The sequence below is a fragment of the Diadema antillarum genome, unplaced genomic scaffold (genome assembly GCF_040938485.1).
Source record: "Diadema antillarum isolate AM-2024a unplaced genomic scaffold, OU_Dant_1.0 seq00000891_RagTag, whole genome shotgun sequence".
NCBI classification, from domain to species: Eukaryota; Metazoa; Echinodermata; class Echinoidea; order Diadematoida; family Diadematidae; genus Diadema; species Diadema antillarum.
In genome coordinates this window covers 25,072-51,942 of record NW_027271755.1, presented here as the reverse complement: position 1 = coordinate 51,942, position 26,871 = coordinate 25,072, and the positions used below count along the sequence as shown (strand labels likewise).

General features: G+C 40.6%; 1 protein-coding gene across 1 annotated transcript; it reads left to right on the top strand.

Annotated features, from left to right (window-relative positions):
• Positions 1–1,177: 1,177 nt before the first annotated feature.
• Positions 1,178–26,579, top strand: LOC139740923 (centrosomal protein of 131 kDa-like). Its single transcript, XM_071651511.1, has 20 exons — positions 1,178–1,426; positions 2,101–2,173; positions 5,145–5,229; positions 5,821–5,923; positions 6,888–7,607; positions 8,261–8,548; positions 10,486–10,681; positions 11,446–11,674; positions 12,873–12,939; positions 13,901–14,086; positions 14,541–14,666; positions 15,315–15,421; positions 15,904–16,000; positions 17,857–18,074; positions 19,633–19,858; positions 21,257–21,331; positions 22,236–22,384; positions 23,555–23,726; positions 24,291–24,487; positions 26,190–26,579. Exons 1-20 carry the CDS (start codon positions 1,187–1,189, stop codon positions 26,323–26,325), a joined length of 3,690 nt encoding a protein of 1,229 aa, XP_071507612.1. The 5' UTR covers positions 1,178–1,186; the 3' UTR covers positions 26,326–26,579.
• Positions 26,580–26,871: the final 292 nt, after the last annotated feature.

Genomic DNA, 26,871 nt, shown 5'->3' with positions numbered 1-26,871 from the left:
TACTTTGGCCTAGGGCCCTATCTGTATTTTTTTTTTCCAAACAGAGCGAAGACAGGTGCAATCAATTGAATTTATGCCTTTCCCCTTCAGATCATCAGATTTGTTGTCTAGACTGAGGGATAATCTGGCTAAACTTGAGCAATTTGAAGACTTTACATAATTATGATGCTGATGATGCAATGCAATAGGAAGTTGGCTGGAATTGGATGATGTGCTATTGGATCCTCCAGTATACAGTGTAGACACTCCTCTATACCCACAGCAGCACTTCACAATTTCTGCTGGTGTGATATCTGATACGAGGGGAGAATAAAGACACTGTTAGGCCTACTTAATTGAGATATATACACTAATTTGTTCAGCGAAAACCATTTAAAGGACAAATTATTGTCGGTAGTTCTTGAATGGCCTGCCCTAGAAAAAAAAACAAAAAAACAAAAACCAAAACACTAATTCATCATGTTATGGACTAAGTGGTATATTTAATGGAATTAAATCCAAAATAAATTTGTATTCCATGGAGCCGTGCTAAGGGAGCAGTGAATGTCTGTAAGCGACGTCAACCACATTGGTCACAATTGGTGGCATGGCACATTGTATCTGCACAAGAACTTTCCCTTTTCAAAATTTGTATTCACCTCCAGATCTCACATACAGTGTAACTGTGACCGCAGCCCAAACGCGAAGAGTGTAGACAGTGGAGCACCCCACGGGGTTAGATCTCGTAGAGAAATATGTAATTTCAGCTTCCATCAAATTCTCTGTCATTACAATACATGCAATAACTTTTAATGCAAACATTTCTTTTTTTAGATCATATATCTCCAATATATGTGTACATTTATTTTGAAGAGCAATTGCATTGATTTCTATAATAGTATCGTTATGAGCTTCTTGTATATTTACACATGTATACTCGAGGGAGGGATGGCCTAGCAGGTGATATACTTCTCGGCTCTGTCAAATGTATTTTCTTAAAAAAAGAAAAATCTGTGTTTGCTTGCAAACAGTTTCGTTGATTATAAATATTCCTCATTAAATTTGCAGTCAATTCACCTGCTTATCTTAAATGTGACTATTTACCACAAGTGTCCTCTAAGAGACTCCTAGACCACAGTGAGCATCAAATAAATTTTCTCTCTATCCATTTCTGTCTCCCATAGGTGACTGACTCATACTGTCAACCATGTCTCAGTCCAGGCAACTGAGCCTCAGTCTCAGCGGCTCTCAGATCTCCTCTATGAAGAAGACTGGGGCCAGTGGAGGCACCACGCCAGGCAGACCGGGGAGCAGTCGGCCCACCACGGGTAGACCCAGCACAGCCGGCAGCAGCAGGCCGAATTCGGGCAGGTCAACCTCCAGGGGGAGGTCGCCCGGGAGGGGAGAACTTGGGGCAAACGTCAGGTCAAAGCCTACAAACAGCAAGGTGAGAGACTGTACCCCCTTTTAGCTTTTTAGAATTCCAGTTGATTCTGATATTCAGATCTTGCTTATGCTGAAAGCTCTTGAAACTGTGCCATTAGACAAGTTTAAACATCTGGCCACATTTGTGAATTCATTCACCTTGAATCTCCATATTGTAATTGTTTGTGATCAGAATGTTTTTTCTGACAGAAAGTCTTGATTTAGCAGACTAATCAATTCAGTGTAAAGAGCTTGTTATGATAAAATGCTTGTCAACAAAATGATGTTTCAGCTATAACACGTTTACTCATCCAATATGATATGGTTCAAGAAGTCAAACAGATAGGCAGGATCACTAACAAATTTATAATTTTATAAATCAGTTAGATTGATGATTTAAAAAAAAAATGGTAGAGACTTACTGCTATGAGACCTTGGGTTTACCAAGCGCCAGATTTCACATGACATATTCTGGGCTTTTGACAATGTACATTGTACTCGCAAATTAAAAAATTACATGTATTTACAGTGATGCAATTTTAACTCTGAGTTTGTATTAGTGTTTGATTCCTTTTTTGTTTCACATTCATTGTCTAGAGTAAGCATTCCACATTGTGTGTGTGTTTGTGTTGTGCTTTTGGTGTGCATGTGTGTTTTTTATATGTGTGTCCCTCTTTTCACATTTTGTTACTGTAGGGCACTGCAAATGGCCTAACAAGAAGTTCAAGTAGTTCCGGTATTGGCAGTTCTGACTCCAGACACAAAAGAGGTGAGAACAGACCAAATCTTGCTTCTTTCTCTCAGTGTTAAAGGGATCGTATAGTTTTGGTTGAGACCTAATTTCAAGTTTCTAACATTTTTTGGTGAGATAATGAGAAACCTCTTATGAAACATGAAAGAGCATGTAATTCTATGAGGAATTCAATGTTTATTTGGTGAAAATTGGTTTTGAAATGGCTGAGATATCCAAAAAAAGAGCAATTCTAATAAGTGTGGGACCCACACTTTATTACGATCACTTTGTTTTACTTTGTTTTTGGATGTTTCAGTCATTCCAAACCCAATTTTCATCAAATAAACTTTGAATTCCTCTTAAAATGGTATGCTCTGTACTATATCATAAGTGTTTTCTTGGTATCTCGCAAAAATTTAAAAGCCCAATTTTCATCTCCACCAATACTGTACCATCCCTTTAAAATCTTATCCAGCATAAAAAGATAGCAAAGTCTTTGAATGGGCACTGATGAATCAAGCGTCTTGTACTAGTAGTTCAAGGGATGTGTAAAGGATTGGACCACATATATTACAAAAATTCTGATCCGCTATTCAAGCAATTAGAATGACAATACTGTGCTACCCAGCTTAATTAGAGATAAGACTCATATTCAACAGGGAAGTAAATATTATTTATATATTTTTTCCCCTAGCTGGGAGATTAAGGGTGCGTTTATCAACTCCTTTTCTCGGCAGAAACAGGTTATCCAAACAGCTTTCAAGGAATTTTTACGAGTTGATAAACGCAAAGCTGTTTTGATAGCCCTTTAGGAAAGCCTTTTACGAAAGGGTGCGTTTATCAACTCTCCTTTCTCGACAGAAACAGGTTATCCAAACAGCTTTCAAGGAATTTTCACGAGTTGATAAACGCAAAGCTGTTTTGAAAGCCCTTTAATAGGAAAGCCTTTTCGAAAGCCCGAAATTTGTGACGATCCAAACAGGTTTCCTAAACAGGTTATCAGAAACCTGTTTGTAAAAGCCTTTCGAAGTTGATAAACGCAAAGCTGTTTTGAAAGCCCTTTAGGTCGCCCTATACTGCGGTTGCGCAACCATGCGTTTCCAGTTTCTGAAAAGACACGCGCCACGTAAAGTGCACACGAGTACGTGTACACAGGTGTATACATACAGCTGTGTGTAATGCACGCATATGCTTGGAACAAGGAGGTGTTTCTCTTACCAACAAGGTTTGAGAAATAAAGTAACAACAGTCTCATTCCCTTTGATCCCATGTCTCATGCCGCTACTCAGAAATATTTGACGTATGTGCTAAACTGGAGCTGCCTCACAGATAGGAGTAGGAAGACAATTGATTCATGTGGCATTGTATCGTGACTCCTCACTCTCAAAGGAAGATATGTCTTTATGATGGTAATTGCTTTTCGCCGTCCCTTCTTAGCAAACAAGCGGCACATTAACAGTACAGGCAGTCAGGGCTTTGGAAAGGGCTCTCGAAAGGGCTATGGAAAGGGCTATGGAAAGGGCTATCGAAAGTTGATAAACGCAGCCGACGAAAACAAGCGGCACATTAATAGTACAGGGAGTGGACAGGGCTTTCGAAAGGGCTATGGAAAGGGCTTTCGAAAGGGCTATGGAAAGGGCTATCGAAAGGGCTATCGAAAGGGCTTTCGAAAGTCGTTTAAACAGGGGAAAGTTGATAAACGCAGCCTAAGACATTTCAAATTACAATGTAGTGACAATTTTAGTAGACATGTCCTCTAAGAGAGATTGTACTTACCCTGAGAACATAAAAGCTATCACAGCAAGAAGGGAGTGGAATCCAAAGCGGCAGATCCAAAAGTTATCTAGCAATACCTAATAAATCTTGAGAGAGTTTAAGTTGTCAGTCAAATATGGCCTATTGTAATGTGATGTAACACACCTTGTTGAAGGTAAAATACTGTTTTTGTCCTTTGACTGTTGTGTAATGTTACTTGCATATACCATGTACTTGCATGTACAGAAAGTCACTATGGGAATCTCCTGTTTTGAAAGTAACGTTTCTCTCATGATTCTGCATAGCATACATGTGTATAACAAGGGCTTCACAGTCTTACGCATGCTTACAAACGATCAACTCCTGTACAAAGATTTGACTGAACTTCATCTTTGGGTCTAGATGCACATACATCTAACTATTTAAAGCAATTGAGCAGTTCCAGGCAAGAAATGTTAAATAAATGTTAGAGCTATGTTATTTTAAATGCTAAATCTTCTTCAATGTCACCTTCTCTTTGTTGTAGAAAAACAGAGATGAATGATAATTTACAATACAGTGCACTCCCGTTATAACAAACTCGGTTATAACGAAATTTCGTTATTAACAAAGTAAATCTTCTGGTCCCAAAATTATCACCATTAAAGTCTATTGTAAAAAATTCGCTTATAACGAACACGGTTATAGCGAAATTTCCATTATAACGAAGTCTTTTCCAAGCGCCACAGACAAAGAAAAAGAAAAGAAATGTGCTCCGATATAACAAAATTTGCGAATTGCTTTCGAAAATACCTAGCGGAACAAGTATTTATAGCGTCTCTGCATGGGTGAATGCTTCACACCACTGTGTGTTCGCTCTTTGTGTCACGCACAGTTTCTGAGGGGAACTTGCGTTTATTATTGTGATACAGTAATCCCATCACATTTCCTAGCTTTCCGGTGCATGATGAGTATTCAGCATACAGAATATGACATATATTCGTGGTTTCCTTATTTTCGTTATATATTGTATTTGTTCGGTTAACGAAATTTCGTTACAACGAAAGAAAACTGCCGGTCCCGAGCATTTCGTTATAACGGGAGTGCACTGTACTGAAAGCAACACTCAAAGGTTAAAGAATAAATATTGTTATTAGGATGCACATGCATTGACAAATATTTATTTTCCTATGATCATGATGTTCTATCATGTTCCATCAAGTATTATTCGTATTTACTTTGTCACTCTTTTCTAAACGCCTCTCCACTGAAGCTGGGAGTTACAATGCAGAGGCAACAGCTCGCAGTAATACAACAGATGAATCAGACTCCGTTCTTCAAGCCATGGAAAATCCACCGTAAGCTCACGTACACTGTTATCTGTTGCGGCCATAATTTGTAAGCATGCTGACACACGGACACACACACATACATACAATTGTATAATTATTTTGTGCTCAAATGTTGAGTGCAGAATTATGTGGCAGTGCAGTATATGTCATTAACCACGATATTGTCATGTCAACATTTTTTTGAGAAGGTTACTGTAATCATTCAAGTTCAAGGTTTCATACCATCATTTTTTTAAAAATCAAAATGACCTTGTCATGTATTCATTTAAATTAGAAGGTTACTATAATCATTTTAGTTTAAGGTTTCAAACCATCATCGTTTTTATCAAAAATACCTTGTCGTGTATTCATGACAGAAAATCAAGTGGCTAAATATCCTAAGCTGAATTTTCTATGAATAATCATCTACTTGTATCATTCAGGTTCTATAGTAATTGCTTTACTACCAAAAATATACAACTCTTGGAGTATAAACCTAGCAATTAAAGATTGTAATAAGTTGACTCAGTGTAATTGCATACAATATGTACTTCTGTTGAAGAGAAAACAATGTATTTCCATCTACTAAATCCAGTGTGTACAATTTGATTTGAATAGCTCCTCTGACTTCCTGGCTCTGTTTGACACTGATCATCAACCGGTCATCAAGAACAGATCTGGAGGAAAGTCGAGGAAAACACAGAAGAAAACTCAGGAAACAGTGAGTTCTGTTTCTTTTTCTTTTAATTACCTCCGCCAAGGGGGGAGGTTATGTTTTCGTTACCGTTGGTTTGTTTGTTAGTTGGTTCGTTTGTCCGTGTGCAAAATAACTCAAAAAGTAGTGAACGGATTGTGATGAAACTTGCAGGAAAGGTTGAGAATGACACAAGTACCATACGATTAACTTTTGGTAGTGATCCGATAATTTTTGGGGAATTTATGAAGGATTTTTGACATTTTGGCAGGTAGGGTCAATGAACTTGAGAGTTCAGGCTGCGCGTATATGAGGTTTGCCTGTGCACACTAAAGTGCGTGCTCTAGTTTCTGTTGGGGTGAGGCGCGCCGTGCAGCTGAGTGTTTATGACGTAACAAAGGCTTCTATATTGGGAAATCTGGCAACTTTCAGCACACAATGCTATAAGTACGTATGGGTGGAAATCACTGATATCTCTACGGAAGAACAAGATCAGTGGTGAAAATGATTTGCATGCTTGGCGGAGGTCTGCGCTCTCAGAGTGCTTTTCTAGTTACCAATATTTCTATTTTTTGTACAAAGTGGGATTACCAAGAAAGGAAGAAAACGTGACCACCTTGCCTGATGTCAAGATTGCTGTCCTAATGTCCACATTCTAACATTTGCTGTATTTTCATGTTGTGCATTTTGTGAATATTGATAATGAAATATTTATGGTAGTGAGTATAGCTGATAGTGATAATGATGATGGAATTGGGACTTGAATTTTTACTTGTTCTTAACAGGATTTCATTATAAACGTGTTGGTTATACACTAGCTGGAGTGCACTGTGCCATATTGACCATGACACTGTTTGGGTGTTTGGTTATTTGTTTATTCATTTGTGGTTTGGTCTCTTTTCTGGACTACACTCATCGAACCAATATTAAATTCTGTACATTGTTAGAAGCAATATGTTGATAATGATGTCTCTTTGTTTGTGTTCTGCAGGTGCCAGGCCGAGCTTTTGCAATCCCCATCAGTGCCAGAACCACGAGCACTCTGGACTCGTATCGCCTGAACAGCTCGCGATCAGCTGCAAGCGAAGCAGCCGACGAGCACCAGGCAGCCGTGCCATCGTCCCCACTGCGGTCCCTCACGCAGCAGCTGGAAAAGGACATCGACTCCAACCACATCGCCCGCAACTCGTACCGTCAGCCGGAGATGGACTACACCGGTCTTGCGCTCAGGAATGGGACCGTCTCGATGCGGGATGGTTCGGACAAGAATATCCGGCCCCCCAGCCCCAATAAGACGGGCAAGAATGAATTCAATTTGAACGATGATTCGAGGCTCCTCGCTGCGACCGCTGGAAGTGCACCAAGGCATAGCCCAGTACCTCCTCAGACACCAACCTACAATACTACTTACAGTGCCCCCAAGGCTCTGGCAAGGACTAACTCGTCGTCGGACCACCCCGTGGCAGAGGAGTACATCGAGTCTGTCAATGCAGCTGCCAGTAAGATTCAGAAGTGGTACAGGGGACACCTTGAGGGCAGGCAGAAAGAGGGAGAGGACGAGATAAGAAAGATCTTGAGTCAGAAGCGCAAGGAGAGGTCGGAGCTGCTGCAGAAGGAACAGGAATCGGAGAGGACCAAAGAACAGCAGGAGAAGGACCGTAGACGGATACGAGAGGAAAAGCTGCGGCAAGCAAGACAATCTGCAATCCAGGTAAAAGTCATTCGTTTTCTCTTTGAAAAGAAAGCTGTGCTGCTCTGATGGTTGACATTAAAATATCACAAATATAATGTAACTGTAACTTTGAATGCATTGTAGTGGTAAGTACGTGCAGAACTCTCAGACTGGCTATAAATCTAGTGGCAAATTTTCAGTAAGAGATTTGCTGTTGTACATAATTGAAATGCCCACAATGACAACAGATGTGTGTTTGTTGTGTTTGATACTGTCAAGAAATTCAAATGTTTTGATTACCAGGGATGGCCAATATTCAAACAGATGTGTGACCCAGTATTGCTAGTTGCTGGTATTTTGTCCTCCAACTGTTTTATTCTCTGTTTGTTTTAGTCACAAAAAGTCACTAGTTCATTTGGCAGCATTGATGAATGCCATTTCTGGACACAAGATCGTCCTTAAGTCATTTTTTTGTGTTGCTCTCATTCAAAGAAGTCAGAGATGCCAACTGTTACTCTTTTTTTTTTCTTGCAGTATTTTTGTATTTCCCCCCCCCCCCCCCCCGTTACCCCAGGTTTCATGTAAAATGCTGTGTTTCCCAAAGTGTACACATGAATGCCTATTGCAGGAGAGGTAAAAATTATTCATTAATATGTGCTGAAGGAAATGCTGTAATATTTCTTGATAAATAGGACCTGCAGAGATCAAGAGAAGAGAAGAAGCGAGAAATCAAGGAGAAGGCGGAAGAAGAGCTGAGATACCTAAAAGCAAGTGGCAAAGTCGGCAAGAAACCAAGCAATAGAAAAGGAGCTGTGAAGAAACAATCAACAGGCTCCGGCCCAAGCCCCGCACAGGACACTACAAGAAAATCAGCAAGTGGGACTACACATAGCCCCAACCAGTCAAGGCCGGGATCAAGTGCACAACAGAGGCCGGGAACTGCAAGCAGTGTAGGGAGAAAAGTAGATGAGATTTTTGAAGTGAGTTTCTTGCTTTTGTGAAGTTCTTTCCATTTTAGATTTTCAACCGACAGTCCCTGTAGAATGATATCATGACATTGCATTTACAGCATTTTCTTGTATATTTCTTTGTGACCCTGCGTTTGTCCAAGTTATAATTTTCTACGCTTTGGGTTAGGGGTGTGCAAATGCACTTATCTGTCCCTAACACTGCCTAAACATCTATCTGCCACAAAGGACTATGCTATCAAGTACAGTGTAATGTAATTAATGACAAAACTCATATTATTCATAATATTCATAATATGTGAAGGGCAATGTTCATGTTGTAATGCGGGCAAATGTCCACCAAAAGTAATGCTGTGTGATAGACCAGGTAAGTCTGCAAAATCATTACTATCTCACTAATGTCTTCCACTTTTTAGATTATCCATGGTTGTCCGTGGTAATTGCAACATTTGAGAAGGGAAACAGGCATTTCTGATTTATAAGCGCTTTTTGCAAATATATAGGACCACAGAGTTCGAAAGTATTTGGGATTTTGTTTTTCAGTTTGTTTCTGCAAGATGATCACTGTCATCATGATCTTTGCTGCTATCTCCTTATAGGCAGCCTGAATGTGTTTCTCAGTGGACCCACTTCTGGAGCTAGATGTGGGATTAGGGGGTGTGACTGACACAGACAGGCTGGTTGGCAGGAATGGGCGTATAGCTTTTGTTGTGATAGTTTTGCCTTGTATGAATTGCCAGAAGAACACAAACGAATGAACAAGAAAATACTTTGATGAGGAGATATTTCTCAGTGCTTCATGCCAGGTTTCTTTTTTATACCCCCGCCAAACGAAGTTTGAAGGGGGTATATAGGAATCAGCGGACGGTCGGGCGGTCGGGCGGTCGGTCGGGCGGTCGGTCGGGCGGTCGGTCGGGCGGTCGGTCGGGCGGTCGGTCCGTTGCAAATCTTGCGTCGCGAACTACTTCCTCAGTTTTCAACCGATTCCCATAAAACTTGGCACAGATGTGTGCCTTGGGTTGTAGATGTGCAAGACGTATTTTTTGACAGTACCCAAAAGTACGTTGCCATGGTAACGGCATATTATGGGCAAAAGTGGGTACAAATCTTGCGTCGCGAACTACTTCCTCAGTTTTCAACTGATTCCCATAAAACTTGGCACAGATGTGTGCCTTGGGTTGTAGATGTGCAAGACGTATTTTTTGACAGTACCCAAAAGTACGTTGCCATGGTAACGGCATATTATGGGCAAAAATGGGTACAAATCTTGCGTCGCAAACTTCTCCCACAGTTTTTGATCAATTTTTATGAAATCAGGTACAGATGTTCATCTGAATATATGTTAATGTGCAAGACACATATTTCCGCAGTGGCAAAAATTGCGTTGCCATGGTAACGGCATGTTATTGGTAAAATATAGGGCAAAATGCTTCATGGCAAAACTGCTTCATCAGTGTTCTTCCAATTCTCATGGAATTCATATTGAATGTTTGTCTTAGGATATAGGTCAGCATGACACATTTCTTGACAGTGACAAAAAGTATGTTGCCATGGTAACAGCTCACATATTATGAGCCAAAATGATGGAAAATTTTGTGTTGCAAACTACTTCCTCAGTTTTTGCCCAATTTCCATGAAACTTGGTACAGATGTGTGCCTTTGGTTGTAGATGTGCAAGACGCATTTTTCGACAGTACCCGAAAGTACGTTGCCATGGTAACGGCATATTAATGGCAGAAGATCAAGGAAAGATCTTGCGGATTTAACTACTTCCTCAGTTTTTTGACCAAAGCTTATGAAATGTTGTTTTGACCAAAGCTTATGAAATGTTGTTTGGCGGGGGTATAACCAGTCGCTGTAGCGACATTTCTAGTTTCTTCTTCTTCTTTATTCCATAGGTGTTAGTTGATAATAGTTATGATGAATATCATGTGGTCATTTCATAACAGAGTGAGCCAGCAACTCATCGGACAGGTGGTACAGACAATGGCTACACGGGTGACACGGACAGTGAGGTCCAGCAGGACACCACCAGCAACACCCACACCAAGACCACCTTGAATGACCTCCTGGACACCCTGAAGCTCCTTGAGGAACCGGTCAATATACCGAGCCCGACCGAGAAGAAGAAAGGACCGGCATGGCGTAAGGCGACAACATTCTTTTGTGAATTAGCTGCAATTAGTACCTCCCTCTGAAAGGGGTGCTCTCAAAATTTGAAGAAAAAAAAAGTCATGAAATGTTGTTTTGTTTGATGAACAGAGCAAGCCCATCCGGCTTGAATGCACTAATTAGCCAGATATTACCTCATTGACCCAATAGTAACATGGCCTCCCCTTCAGCGAATCGAAAAAATAGCGTGCCTCCGCGTTCAATGATCCTATGTCATTGCTGTGATACATGCTTGCAGCAACACTTGTTTTACATAGCCTGGCAAAGACTAGCAAGTCTTGCAGCTGAAATGTTGTAATCCTCTCATTTGCCATGCATCATGAGACAGTGAATTAACTTGACTATCTTTCATCTACTCACTATGATGATTAACATCTCATGTGCTGTTTTGTTTAAAGTTTTAGTGGTTCTTCCCTTCACTAGATGCATTTCATAAAGGAACAGGTGGTCCTGGCAACATGTACGCAAGTTGTCTGTATGTGACTATTCCTTGTTACCACAATAATTGAAGACTGCATTTGAGATTTCTTAAATTTCAGCACTTTGAACAAGAGTTTGCCATGTTCATAAGCCTGCAGAGGAATTATTGTTGTAAAAGATATACAGTTGTATGTAGCTTTGGGTTTTGTTTTTTTTCTGCAAAGTGCAGCCTGTTTGACCTATCTATTAAACAAATTTGCCTCCAACAAATTTTGAAAGGGAAAACCTGAGAGACAAATTTTCTTTCCCTGTCACAGTGGACATTTTCGATGACAAGGAAGAAGAGGATGAGGAGCCAGAGCCCCAAGCAAGCAGTCGCCACTTATCGGGGAGTGTGAACGCATCCCGGGGCGAGGTGAAGTCGTACCTCTCTGAGGAGAACATTCACGAGGTGGTGAGGAAGAGTATGGGAGGGGGCGACAGTAAGGACATCCCCCCTCCCAGGGCCTCAGCTAGCCACGCCTTGCTTACTGACGAGAAGCTGAGGTAGGGAGTGTAGGCCCCTCTGTCGTTGCATCCTCATCTATTTATCAATATCTTTCCAGCTCTTCAGTCATCTTCACCATTACATTGTTCACTGTTATTTCTTCTTTTTTTTTGTGAGTTTAACCTTTGATGATACCCACTGGCCTATTGTAGTTTTTTGTAATTCCTGTGTTGCCTGAGATCTATTTACAATCTGCTTCTCTGACAAGAAATCATCCTGGATCTTTTTACAACTTGGACAAAAGTTATTTCCTTTCCATACTTTTCCTTTTGTGTGTGTGGCTTAACCCATATCAGGCTGGGCTTTTTTGGCTATGCTATATCTGGGGGGGTGGATTCCGCCCCCCCCCCCCCTTCAGATCTCGCCTATGGAACGCGCGATTGCGCCAAAAATTGGCACACGCGACACCCGCGATGTATTCTATCAAAATGTATGGTTGCTCTCTCCGAAAAATTTTTCTTATATTTTATATTAATTAATTATTGTAATTTATGCATAAAATCAGTTTTGGGCTCTAAATCACTTATTAATGCTCCAATTAAGCTAATTTCTTTTTTAAAATGTTTCTTGTATCATTCTTCTGAGACATAGGATAAAAAAAAATCTGTATCGAAATTAATTTCTTATGTATTTTATTTTTTTTTTGAATTTCTTATGTATTTCCTTGTTTTTTGACCTTTTGTTTTTGTTTGTTTTTTGGCCAAAATTTGTCACAGACATTTTTCGAAGCATTATTATGCTAAAATGAATTAATTTCGGCCATTCTAAGTGAAGATATGAATTTTTATGTGAATTCATTGAAAAAACACAATTTGCATTGGATTTGTACACAAAATCACGTTTTGGAGCAATTTTGGGGTTAACAAATTTTTTTCGAACGGGCGTTGCATCAAAACGGTACGCGCGGGCGCAACAATTTGGGTTTCAAAAGTTGCGCGATACTTGAAAGAAAAAAGTCATGAAACATCGCGGCGGGAGCTTATCGCGTTGAGAAGATATTGCGCGAAACGTTGAGGGGGGGACGGATTCCGCCCCCCCCCCCCCCAGCCTGATTAGGGTTAAAGAAAATGTGTGTGATACAGTGATATGGTCCTCCTAATGATTTTCTTATTGCATGCTTTTCATATAGCTTTGACATGAATTGAAACCATTGGAGTAAAATGAAAAATAAAATTGTAGTTGTTTCTTTGTCTTCAGGAACATCATGTCATTCCTGGATGAAGTGGACAAAGCAGAGCAGGATACTGTCAGCGAATATTCACAGGTTGGTACTGAAATCTGTGTTAATGTCCTGTGGCAGTTTTATCCGGGATGAATCCTTGTTTAGATGATGGTGGTATCACGTAGCCCTGCAATGAAGCTCCTTTGTAACATGCTGTAGATGTATATTACCCTCCTGTCAGTAAATGGAGTAGGCACTGAAGAGTTGTTAGTGATGTTGGGATGTGAACTGTTTGACAAAATTATGAGATTTTCATTGGCTTTTCTAGACTGATATTTTACTAATTATCTTGCTGTTAGTTGAATATAAGTTGAAGTGGGAAAAATTGGAAACAAATCTACAAGGCCTGAAAAACAACAACAGCTGCAATGGAGGAAAAAGATGTCAAGCATTGGATGTGGTTGTGTTCATGATTGTTATTCTCAGTAAATCATCTGCTGAGATTAGAAGGTTGTTGACTCTCTAATGTCAAGCAGTGGAAGTATTGTAAAACACAATATATTTGCGGCATGAAAATTTCGTGAATTAGAGCCTACGGCCTTTCTCGCAGCATGAAATTTTCACGACTTACCACTGGCATCCAATGCATATTGTGTAGGCAAGAACTTTCGCGTGCATTTTAATTTTGCAAATGTTGCCGCTCGCAAAATTCGCGAAATTAAAATGCACGCGAACATTCCTTGTTTACCATTCCAATCGTTGACTTGCCCAGATTTAACCCTAAAAGGGCAGGTGGGGGGGGGGGGGGGTGGGGTGGATTTAGCATAGCCAAAAAAGCACAGTCTGATGAGGGTTAACCATCATCATGTTGGAAGAAAAGAACAATACAACAAACAAAATAAGTGTCTACATCCTAAGTCATATAAAGTTGCAAAAAGATGTACTGCTCCACTGGTTGACATCAGACAAAAAAAAACCCAAACAAACAAAACCAAAACAAAACAAAGAGTTGACCTGATGTTGATCATTATCAATGTATGCTCTCTTCTTTGTCCTACACCAGGCCATCGATGTTGATGCTCCCACATCCCGCAGCGTCCCTCCCGTTGCCTTGGTCCCCTCTGCCGAGGAGATCCAGAAGCTGGAGGAGGCATCAGCGGCCGCCTCGGAGGTCACCAACACCGTCCTCTCGCAGAGGCTGCAGCTGGAGGAGAAGGAGCGCAGCGTTAAGATGCTGCAGAAAGCTCTGGTGAGTCTGGGGGTGGGTAATTGTCCTCGGGAGGTAATTGCCCTGATATGCATCATGTTACTTTGTGATGGGGCATGTGGAAAAGAAATGAATAACCTAGCAAACTTAAGTTTATGGGGGAGGGGGAGGGGTGAGCATCCCTAGGTGCAGGGCAGTATGTACACCTCACAGGTAGCTTCTCACTCTTTGTATTTTTGTATTATTGTATTGTGATTTATGTTAGGTGGTTGCGTAGGGAGCAGTGAATGCTTGTAAGCAAGCGACCAACGAAGGGAACAAGTACTTTTTGTCCCCTCCAGAGTACTAGGCAATAAGCACAAAGAGCCTTGCCTAGGGGCACAACTCCCTGCAGCTAGGGGACTTGAATCAGGGACCTTGTGATTTGTAGTCTTATGTTCATATCCCCTGAGCCACAACATCTCCTTTATATGAGTTTGTCTCGCTGTGAATGCAGAACCAGCAGAGGGAGTTGACTGTCCGCCACGCCAAGGAACAGGAGAAGGAGACGAAGAAGCGCCTCCAGCTCCAGAAAGAAGAGTATGAGTCAACGATCAAGAGACATCTCTCCTTCATTGATCAGGTAATCCTGGCTCCAGGCAGTGGTTCCAGGGTTAAAGCTTCAGGGAATAGTGCCGGGGCTATAGTGCTGTCAGGCAGTATATAGTGTCAGGGAATAGTATTTGTCAAAAAAAGCTGGGCAAAGCTCCAGGCAATAGACCCAGGGCAGTTACTATATGCAATAGCGTCAAGCCAAATAGCAAACAGGAAAAGCTCTTGCCTCTGATAGTCAGGCAATAGCTCCAGTGCAATAGCAACATCCAAGGCAATAGCAAAAGGCAATAACAAAAAGCAATAGCTTCAAACAGAAACTTCATGCACAAAACTCTGCAGAAATGGCTCAAAGCAGTAGTTTCAGGCAGAAGTGTCAGACAGTCATACCAAGCAATTTGCAGGGTTAGAGCTTTCGGCAATGACACCAGACAGTAGCCCCAAGCAACACCAGAAAGTTTGTACTGAAATAAAACCAATCCCATACTTGGCCAATTCTGGAATGAATCTCATCAAGTTGTTTCAAAGCTCACAATACATAGTTTAGGTAAATGTCCATGAATCCTGCCGAGATATTTCCTGTCATTGTACTCTAGGATAAAGTATTCCTGCGAACCTGTGCTACCCTCTGAACAGGACCATGTTGCTTATCTTTCTATTTCCTCGTCTTCCTCCTCAGTTGATAGATGACAAAAAGGCTCTGAGTGAGAAGTATGATTCAGTCGTCACCGAGCTGAAGCAGGTGGACAAGAAATACCAGGCCAAAATCAAGAATTTGGAGGAAGGGTGAGACAATTCAAACGCTTCAAAAGTATTGCTTGATGTGTCTGTGCATTTGAAGTAAGTTGAGGAAAAGACATCCCACCTCTCAACTTCAATACTTATATTTGAGAGAGGTGGTTCACTCATTACAAACTATTCCATGTGTGTGGTTGTGCTTCTTTCTTCAAGTAATGGATTAGTATAAGTCTGCCCTCACATGATATTACAATGTCTCTCCCTGTAATGTTCCTGAAACAAATGAGGGCGAAATGTGAAACTAGCACTCTGGGGATTCCTGAAGAAGACATGATAAATTGTATTTTTTTCATTGATTGCACATTACACTGGTTGGCATCTACAGGCATGTGGAGAATTGTATTTTGAGTAGCTATGGAAAATGGTTTGTCCTTCATTTGGAAGTTGATGTTTTAAATGTTAGATTTCTCAAAGAGTAATGTTAGGAATAAACAATGAATGAGGCAGTGTTTCTCTTGTTTGTGTGACAGCCATGGACGAGAGCTGACCAAAATCAAAGATGTGCAGGCGGCCGCCGAGAAGATGCGCCGAGAGAAGTGGATTGATGAGAAAACGAAGAAGATAAAGGTATTGGGAGGACACCTACCAGCAGTAGTACATTTTGTTTGCAGTGGCTGCAGAAGTATCAAACAGAATTTATATCCAGATGAACCATGCATGGTGCAATTCATCAAGAAAGTAAAAAGCATAAACTGTAAGTAAAGTGATATGCCTACCTGCCAACTGTACCCATTTAAAGGAAACCAAAGCCCAAATATGAATGTGGATTGAGTGAAAGTAGCAAAGTTAGCAGAACACATCAGTGAAAATTTGAGGAAAATCTGACAATCAGTTCAAGAGTTATGAATTTTTAAAGTTTCGGTGCTGTCATCGCTGGATAGGGAGACTGCTATACGTGTACGTCATGACGTCATTATGGACAACAATATAAAGAGAATACAGAGAAAATTTAACATCTTTTCACTTTTCCAGCATAATGAAAGAGCACTTGACTTACCTCTTTCAGAAAGCCGGGGAATAATATTACCCTTGACATATATCAGTAATAAGTCAATAGAATGTGTACTTTTCATGAAAAATGAAATTTTGTGGAATTCTCCTTATATTTTCTTTATATTGTTGTCCACAATGATGTCATGAAATTTATATAGTAGTCTTCTTATCCAGCGATGACGGAGCAGAAACTTAAAAAGTTCGTAACTTTTGAACGGATTGTCCGATTTTCCTCAAACTTTCACTGATGTGTTCTGTTAATGTTGCTGCTTTCACTCAGTTCACATTTATGTTTGGGCTTTGGTTTCCTTGAATAGAAACATTCCTTATTTCTAAAGGAAAGAAGAAGCTTCATTCAGCCTTGTGTTCTTATCTTAGTCAACACCTACTAATAGTGAAGTATGTGGGATGGGTGCAATGTCCTAGTTTTGCTTATTTTCTCCCAGTTATTCCTCTTTACTGAATTTTAGGGAAAGCCAGTATGGTCACGTGAGATTAAGGAAGTAAAGGTCTCCATTTGCATGGGAGGTGGTTGGATAAACCTACACAGGGAGAGGATGCGTCTAACTCCATTATTGTTAAGTTGAGATATTTGTGATTAAAGCTGCTAAAAAAGCAAAGAAAATAATAAGAAAATAAAGGGTATTTTCAATCATACTTTCTAGAATATTCCTTGTCATGTGATTGAGGTATTACTGGAAAGGTTTAATTTTGCTGTGTCTGATGACGGACTTACTTTTAAAGGCACTCAGTCGTGGCGAGTGGTTTGTGCGGCACGGAGACAAACACAACACGCTGCCTCCCCCATTCTGTATCAAATGTAGTGACCCCGAATGAGAATAGCTCAATGGGTCAGCGAACAAAACGCGTAGGCTACAAGAGCGCTCTCTGTGCTAATCTCCTAACCCAAAATGGCTGTCCGAGCGAGCCACGTGAGCTTCCGAATGGACGCACACACTCAGTGCGCATGCGCATGAAGAGAGGCCAAAAGAGCCTCGCGTCTTCTGGCCTCTCTCCTCCAAACACTGCAGCTCGCGGTGACAATATTTGTGTATGATGCGTACACACACATGCACACACACACTCACGCGCGTCTTCTGGCCTCTCTCCTCCAATCACCGCAGCTCGCGGTGACAATGTTTGTGTATGATGCGTACACACACATGCACACACACACACGTGTCTCAGTGGCAGCATTGTCCCACACGTTTATGGATATAGCACCGAGTCTGGCATTGCGCAATTGCATGCACAAACTTCGGTCGTTCGGAGTTTACGTACCATTAGGAATGGCAATCGGCTGCCTTTAAATGTTTAAAAATGGTGCTTAGCTCATTTTGCAATAAAACTTTTCATTGGTAGACTGAAGTTCAGCAGTTTCTCATTCGCTGCCTTATCCTTTCAGTAAATTATCATGATTGAAATTGCAGGAGATCACGGTGAAGGGACTTGAGCCGGAGATCCAGCGCCTCATCGCCAGCCACAAGGCTGAGATCAAGAAGCTGAAGACAATCCACGAGGCGGAGATGCTGCAAGCAGAGGAGCGAGCCGGCCAGAAGTATATCAAGCACATCGAGGAGGTGCGGGAGCAGCTGGCCGAGGAGAAGGAGGCTGCCTGTGGCAGGGAGAGGGAACTAGCCAAGCAGAGGTATGGGGCGTAGTATCCTAAGAATACTGTAAGACCAGAAATTTTTGTGTGCGTGAAGGAAACTTTCGCAAATTTTGCGAGGAGCCAAGAATCGCAAGAGTAAAATGAATGCGAAAGTGTTTGACTACACAATGCATGAAATGCCAGTGGCAGTTCGTGAAAGATTAATGCCGCGAAAAAGGCCGTCAGCTTCAATTCTCAAAACTCTCATGCCACGAATGTTTCTGGCTTTGCACTATACAGTATGTGGTCACTCACCACTCATTGTTTTCATACACCATTATGGTATGCTGCCCTCTTGTGGCAGGATTTGTTCTCTGGCAAGATTTGTTCTCTAATATTGAATTGTGCGTGTACACATTTATCCTGCAGGTATAATATTAATCAGGCGTGCAGTTTTTTTTTTGTGGAAACCAATTTGTGTGATGTCAGTTTGGTAGCCAAGTAGACTTGGGTTTACTGTGTAGCTGGATGGATCATGGTGTACAGTGTTCGGTGCGAACAAGTAGTGAAGTATACAATAATGAGGACATAACATGGAAGTTTGAAATTGAAGGAGAGAGAGAGATGGTGACAAATATTAAATCAGACTTTGATCAGAATGTGGAATATTAGCTTGTTAGAGGTTACTTCATAATGCGAGAAAGTCAGTTGAGTTGAATTGAAAGAGTAAAAGAGGATTATAAATGTTTATAACATTTTATGGCAGTTTTGATTGAATGCAGCCTACAGGTAGAGAAACCCTTTTGCAAAATTTGTGACAATCATTACAGTTTATGGGGATTGACACCCGACTATACATGTGCATTGAGTGAATGAAGCAATATTTGTAGAACATGTCAGTGAAAGTTTGACAAAATTTGACATTCCACTCAAAAGTTATTGTTTTTAAGTTTCAGCCATTGCTGGGTGAGGTTACTGCATTTTGTGATGTCACATGTGTGGAAAGTGATATAAAGAAAATATTAAGAGAATTCCACAAACTTTCATTTTTTTAATGAAAACTACACATTCCTTTAATTTGTTGCTGGCATATGTCAAGGGTAATATCATTCCCTGTTGGTTCTGAAAGACAAGTCAAGTGCTCTTTCATTATTGTAGAAAACTGAAAATGAGTTTTCTTTTTATACTTTTTTGTATCGTTGTCCGTACATGAGTCGCAAAACTTTATTGTCATCTCATTCACCACCAGGGGCACCAAAGCTATCAGAATTCATAGCTTTTGAAGGGATTGTCAAATTTTCCTCAAATGGTCACTGATGTAATCTACTAATGTTGCTGCATTGACTCAGTCCACATATTTTATATTTGGGTTTCATTCTCCTTTGAGCAGAGAGAGAGAGAGAGAGAGAGAGTAGAAAAAGGCTAGAGACACAGCTACAGCAGTCTCCGCCTAATCGGGCAGAGTCTAGCAGAGTATTTTTTTTAACCAATCAAGTGGAGTACCAATTTAAAAAGTACTTGTTTAAGTGAAGAGTACTGTATTAGCATTACCTACACTTGATGTAGCATGTGAATGAGAAACTTATGCACAAAATTGGCAACGCGAACTCCGCAGATACGAGAAACAGCTGGAGCAGGAGGAGGCGGCCTACCAGCAGCAGCGGCGGAGGATGTACGGCGAGGTGCAGGAGGAGAAGGACCGCATCAACGAGCAGGCGCGGCGGCAGCGGCAGGAGGTGGACCGGCTCCAGCAGCAGATGGAGTCCAACAGCCACAAGGCTATCAGCGCCATGAAGGAGGAGTATGAGAAGGCCAGGGATGAACAGGAGAGAAGGCACAGAGTGAGTCCGTCTTGTCGTAAACACGCTCTCTCCAGTTGGGACCCAATTTTCACATTTTCATCTTCTTCTCGTTTGTTTGTTAGTTTGTTTTTTCCAAAACAGTGTAATCGTATACAAAATAAACGGTGTTGAACATGGCAAAATTGAAACATGAATCAAGAAATAAAACAGTAAAATCAGATACAATATATACAGTGTTGAACATGACATAATTGAAACATGAATCATGGTTGAAGTATCAATACACAATGAAAACAAATTGATATTTGACAATGATAATAATATATGTAATGGTTCACGGCCCATTTCAGATCTATCTTTGTGATAGGTGTGTTTGTCCATGGGGACCTAGATTTATAAATCTATATAATAGCTAACATGTCTTCAATTCATACCAAACATCTTTTACAATCATATATTGTATCACAAAACAATCCCTCAAAACAACCCTCCCCCTTTCCTCCAAGGTACTCATCTTAAGCCTCTGATGATACAGAGTATACCAAAAAAAAAAAAAAAAACCACACACACAAAAAAACAAATGAACATATGTTCATCAATTTATTTTTTAAAATGTGACTATTTTAAAGTTCAAAATCTACATACACAATTTTTTATGTGTTCGATGAAATCTGTAACTCTTGAAAATGCATCAATGGTCAGATTTTCATCAACTTGACAGGTGTAATTGCTAGAGTGTAGAAAATATATTTGTACAAATAGGCACAGTTCCCCACTTGGGGGGAGGGGAGGAACAAATCCCCCAAATGTATTGAATCTTTTCAAATATTCTTTAGACCCAGAAGGGATATGATAAGTTAGTGATAGGAGTAAGTACAGATGTAGATTGGTGACTGCAGTTTTAATTCAGTATACTCTGTTCATGGTATTTCTGGGGTTGGGCCCTATGGAAGCGACTAAATAGAAGCCTAATTTTCACATTTTCTTGTTGAAAACACATGGTTAAATTTGTCATCAAACTTGACAGGCATTTTGACTAGGGGACAATACATATTTAGTACAAAGACTCCAGAACCCCCATTACTGAATCTAAAAACAGTAACAATACAAAAAGTAAAAAAAGTAAAAAAACAAAACAAAACAAACAAATATTTAAAACCAGAAATACTTTGAGTACGAAAAAAAAAAAATAAAAATGAAAATAAAATTAGTGAATGTACTTTCAGGGTTATTCATCATAGATCCAGGAGTTGGGCAGGGACTTTTTAATTGGTGGCCAATTTTTATATATCGAGGAACAATTGAATTATGTGTGATTTATGAATTATAACATTGACTTTTATGTGTGTTTTTTCTTTCTGTTTTGGAGCCTGGGTACAAGATGAGGAGAAGGTTAAGTCTTCATGTCTTCTCATTTTCTGTCTCATTTCTTTCCAGGCTGAAGTGAAAGACTTGGAGGAGAGGCTGAGGATAGAGAAGGAGGCGTGGGAGGAAAACTACATGAAGAAACAGGTTTGTGGTCAAAATTTAGAAATAAAGAGAGTCCAAGAGAATATTGATGCAGAGGGGTGAAGATGTGCTATGATAGATTCCATCGATTTTCACCCTCTGTACAAATGTATTTGTAAGATCAGAACTGCTCATCTACGTATTAACAAACATGCTTGAAAAAATATGCCAGGTATTGGTTCCAAGTCCATTGTGTCATTGCCAGCAACCAGGGATAGCCTGGTGGTAGTGTCACTGCCTGGAAAGCAGTATATCGTGTGGACGACAGGTTTGAGTCCCACTGGTTCTTTTTTCCAACATTTTTGTTGAAAATGTAGATCAGCAGTTGCAATCTTACAAATTGATTTTATTAAGGTTGACAATTTACTAAGATAACATAGCACAAAAACATTCGAGTGTCGTTTTCTAGATTTTGTCAATTAAATTTCAGTTTAGTGTTTCTCATAGAAGGTATCATATTTTTAATAATGCTTTACCGTGCCAGAATTATCAGCACAGATGAAACACAAGGTATGGTGCTGTGGGCTATTAGACCTACTTGTAAGTCAGAGCCATGTAAAGACTCATAATGATAGCATTCATAATTAGAATTGCAGTTGCCTGTAGTAAGAATATGGGCAATATATTTATTTCCTTTCACCTGCTATTCTGATATCCGTGATAATGAAGAGTAAAATATGTGTGTGAAAATGAGTGGAAAAGATTGAAATCAGTGTGAATGGGATCAGGTAGTAATAAAAAATGATCATGTCCATTTGCTGAGAAACAAGAATGAAAATGAAATAGCCACCTAGATGTTAAAGGAGGGATACATTCCTTCTAAATGTCCACCTTTCATTGAATGAATGTGCATTGCTTGCTATCGGAATGCTGAAATGATGGCTATGTGTCTATTCTTCTTGGACAGGAAACGTGGATTCTTTCCAAGGAGCGTGAGTTGAAAGAGCAAGTAAGGAAGGATCGAGACAAAGAGATAGAAATGGTCATCACCAGACTGGAGGATGATGCCCAGTCCTCTAGGGAGGAACTAGAAAGAGCAGCTGAAAATAGGATCAAGTAAGGGATCTTTCCTCTTCTTCTTTTCTTTTTCTTTTCCTTCTCTTCCTTGTCCTCTTCATCTTTTCCTTTCTCCTTTTCATCCTCCCTCTCCTTTCCTCCTGCTCCTTCTATTTTTCACCTTTCTTTCCTTTCTTCTTTCTCTTCATCTCTTTCTCCTCCTCCTTTTCCTCTTCCATCCATTTCCCCTCCTCCTCCCCTAGTCCTGCTCCTCCTTCTTCCTTCATCTGCTCCTCCTCTTCTTCTTCTTTTTCTTCTCCTTCTCCTCTTCCTCCTTCTCTTCTTGTCCTTTTTCTATTTCTACTTCACAGTCCTGTTCCTTTTCTTCCTTCCATATGAACACGAAAATGTCATACAACTTAGGAATAATCAGAAAAGCAGGTAAGACACCTAACTGTTTCGAAGATTTTTTGTTGTAAGGTGTTATGTATTTTCACTACATTTTGTCGAGAATATCACAGCCTTTGAAGATAGTCTAGCCACAAAAAAGACTAAGTATATACATATGCAGGGCTCGACACTAACTTTATTTTTCGATGGCCTGATGGGGCCACCAAAATCATCAATTTCAAATTTTTGGTGGCCCGAGAGAAAAATTTGGTGGCCCGAAAAAAAAAAACATTGATAAAAGTCACTTTTTTTTATTAAGTCGCACACTCACTGCATGCATTTATGCATTTCCGGCGCAAAAATTTACGAATTTCTTGACACACTTTTCAAAAATTTTGGTGGCCCGAGGTGCGCCACCAAATTTGCCCTTTTCTGAAATTTGGTGGCCCGACTTTCATTTTTGGTGGCCCGGGCCACCGGGCCACCGTTAGTGTCGAGCCCTGACATATGTATAATAAAACCAAAACAGTTTGTGGCATGACACTTTCATGAATTGGAACTGTTGGCCTTTTTTTGCGGAATGAAACTTGCAAATCACCACTGGCATTCAATGCACTGTGTAGATAAACACTCTAGCATGCAATTTTCTTTCATGAATCTTTGCTCCGGGCAAATTTCGCAAAAGTTTCATGCACGTGAAAATTTCTGGTTTCACAGTATATTTGATTGAAATTCTGTGGTGGTCACAGTATATATTTTTGCAAACAATTTTAATATAACTGTACATCTGTTGGTAATAATGCTTCTTCCCCCCCCCCCCCCCCCCCCCCCCCCCCCCAGGCGAATCAGGGACAAGTATGAGAGCGAGCTGCGGGAAGTGGAGAGTTCAGAGAAGCGGACCCAAGAAAAGCACAATGAGTTGAAAGGTCAACTAGCTGAGGTGGAGGGAGAGAACCTCAGGATACAGGGTCTACTCAAACAAAAGGAGCATGAAGTGGCTGAAGTCCGTAAGGTTAGACAATTTCGAACCTGTTCATAGAAATTTACCCTTTTTCTCGTTCCCTTTTTATCCATGAAAAGGCATATTTGTTTTGTTTTGCTTGATGTTGTTGGTCCCTGGTAGGCCTATTCAGATCATTTCGTATTGATGTAGAGTTATCTGAAACAAATTGATAATAGAGTGCTATCTTTTATGAAAATTCACTCATGCCAGATATGATTCGCGGTGAATCACCATAGAACTCCTTGTTGTGTAAAGGTCTTTCCATCCTAGCCAGGTGATGTGTCAGCAGATGTGTCAGGTGATATGACTGGTAAGGTGTCAGATGACATGTCACATGCATTATATTATAACATGGAGACATACCAACACGTGTGTTTCCTTTTACACATTGAATGGAAACCCATGAATAAGTGCTGCAAAATGTGCAGAAATGAATCAGCCATGAATGCACAGTGATATATATGCTTCATCAGAAAAGCAATAGTCTGGGACCACCGTGCGGAAGAGTCCATTGCCTCTGAGAATGCTCTGACCCGTGCCACACTTTTACTGTCCGTCTGTGTGTGACCACAGGTGTGCGACCGCCTGACCAAAGAGCGCAACAACGTGGAGGAGGTCATCCGGCAGGAGTTCGCTGACCGGGTGGTGGCGGTGGAGGACGAGAACAAGCGAGTCAAGAACGAGATCTCGGAGATGAGGGCGAGGCACAAGCTGGAGCTGGCCCGCATCCAGGAGAGCAAGGAGGAGGAGATGGAGGAGGTGCACAAGAGGTGAGGATGATGGTGCCCTCTGTGGTGACAAGGGGAGAGGTTAAAGGGATCATGTAGTTTTGGTTGAGACCTAATTTCAGGTTTCTAACATTTTTTGATGAGATAATGAGAAATCTCTTATGAAATATGAAAGAGCATGTAATTCTATGAGGAATTCAACATTTATTTGATGAAAATTGGTTTTGAAATGGCTGAGATATTAAAAAAAGAGCAATTCTAATAAAGTGTGGGACCCACACTTTATTACGATCACCTTGTTTTACTTTGTTTTTGGATGTTTCAGTCATTCCAAACCCAATTTTCATCAAATAAACTTTGAATTCCTCTTAAAATGGTATGCTCTGTACTATATCATAAGTGTTTTCTTGGTATCTCGCAAAAATTTAAAAGCCCAATTTTCATCTCCACCAATACTGTACCATCCCTGTAAGTGTTGTTGTGTCTGTTGTTGTTGCTGTTGCTGTTGTTGTTGCTGCTGCTTCTGTTGTTGTTGTTGTTGTTGAGTGGTTGCCATGAGATTCAGAACTTGATTTGTCGTTTGCAAGGCTGTGGAACTGACAAATGTGACACTGGGCTGCTCCCTTCATTAAAGATAATATAAAGTTTTGGTACCTCAAAAGTTACCCTGAGTTTCCTTGTCTTAGTTTGTGTTTCAGGTTAAAGTACCTCTCATGTAACTAACACTGTGAGACATACTCGCCCCAAAGTGCTCTCATGTCTTAGTAATCATGCAATAATGGTTTCGTACCAGAGCAGAGCGGGCTCTGAAAAATTCCAACGAGCCGTTAGTTTGACTCGACGCGGTACCACGACAATCTTTACACACGTATTTTACGAAACCATTATTGCATGATTACTAAGACATGAGAGCACTTTGGGGCGAGTAAGTCTCACAGTGTTAGTTATATGAAAGGTACTTTAACCTGAAACACAAACTAAGACAAGGAAACTCAGGGAAACTTTTGAGGTACCAAAACTTTATATTATCTTTAATGAGAGTGAGGGGTGGGGGGGGGGGGGGGGGAGGTCATCACACCCTGGGTAGTGTCGGGGAGAGGGCAAGCCCTTCATCAAATGACTAAACATTGAAAAAACTTTTTAATTGTATGCAAGGCTCTCATATTGATTAAGATGTCACTTTATCTACCGGTCTTTGCTATCCTTTTTGAATGCATGAGATTGAAACGTGTAGAAGATACATCAACACATGCAGATGTCTGTCATGCACAATCAAGATAAAACTTCCTAGGAGGGGTGGTAGACCATGATATGATAAAAAAAAGTCTTTTCTCTGATAGAAGGGACAGACCTTTCTCTCATCAGGTACATGCATCCTCAACATCAAGAGCAATAATAATATCATACTTGCCCTATTTTCTTCTCAATGGTTTTGATCTTGACACTTTGAATATGAGTACACAATACATTTGCTCATAACGATATATTGCATTACATAGACAACACTTGTGAAGAACACATTTAGTCAGCTTTACAATTCAATTGTGTTCCACCAAATGCATTCCTATACTTGAATCCCAGTCAGCATGCATTATTTGTTGCTATGTCTAGCAAGCTTTAGAGAAGCCTTCGTACGAATGGAGTGGTAAGATTTGTATGTGGTTAAGTTACCAGTCCACCATTCCCAACAGAACATGCTCATCGATCATCCAGTGATGGCCTCCTTGTGTTAAATCATTTCCAGGGTGAAGCAAGCGATAGCCAAGAAGGAGGAGTCTGTGAGCCAGCTGAGGCAGCAGCATGCAGCAGCCGTGAAGAGGGCGGACCACTTGGAGTCCCTTCTGGAGCAGCAACGGAAGCAGCTGGTGAAGAAGAAGTGAGCGACCGATTCTCGAAGAGTTATGAACTCATGTGTTTCGCAGAGTGTCTCAGGCAAATTCGATCGGAAAAGTGCCGCAAGTCGGCGCTTGGAGCAGCTACTTGCAGAGAAGAAACGATCCCCAAGAGGTAGAAGCCTACATCTGGTAAATATCTCGCGCAACTTTCATCAGAAAAAGGCCCTTTCATCATCAAGGTAGCTGGTGACAGGAAGACGTACACTGACCCCCAAAAAGAGACAGTTATATTATTTGATATGTTCCTTGGGCACTTTTAATCAGAGAAGGTCCCTCCATTAGAATGAAAAGCATTTGGTAAAGAAACAAATCAGGAACCAATTCCAGATTAGGTAACGTCCTTACTTGCAATGTCTTGTTGGGAGTTAGTGATCAGAAATGTTTTCTTGTTTGCATAAATGTAGCAGTTCCTGTGTGCTAATTTAACCAATACCAGATGAAAATCTGTCAGTCTCTTTACCTTAGCATGCTAATGGTCTTATTTAGTTATCTATTTCAAGAGAATTTTGAAAATGAACCCTAGAGTAGACA

What these genes read in the sequence shown, in the direction of transcription:
- LOC139740923 (XM_071651511.1), top strand. Translation starts at nt 1,187, where the DNA reads ATGTCTCAGTCCAGGCAACTGAGCCTCAGTCTCAGCGGCTCTCAGATC. An exon ending in AAGTAGATGAGATTTTTGAA is followed by an intron (nt 8,549 to 10,485) that starts GTGAGTTTCTTG and finishes ATTTCATAACAG; the next exon opens with AGTGAGCCAGCAACTCATCG. An exon ending in GCAGCTGAAAATAGGATCAA is followed by an intron (nt 22,385 to 23,554) that starts GTAAGGGATCTT and finishes CCCCCCCCCCAG; the next exon opens with GCGAATCAGGGACAAGTATG.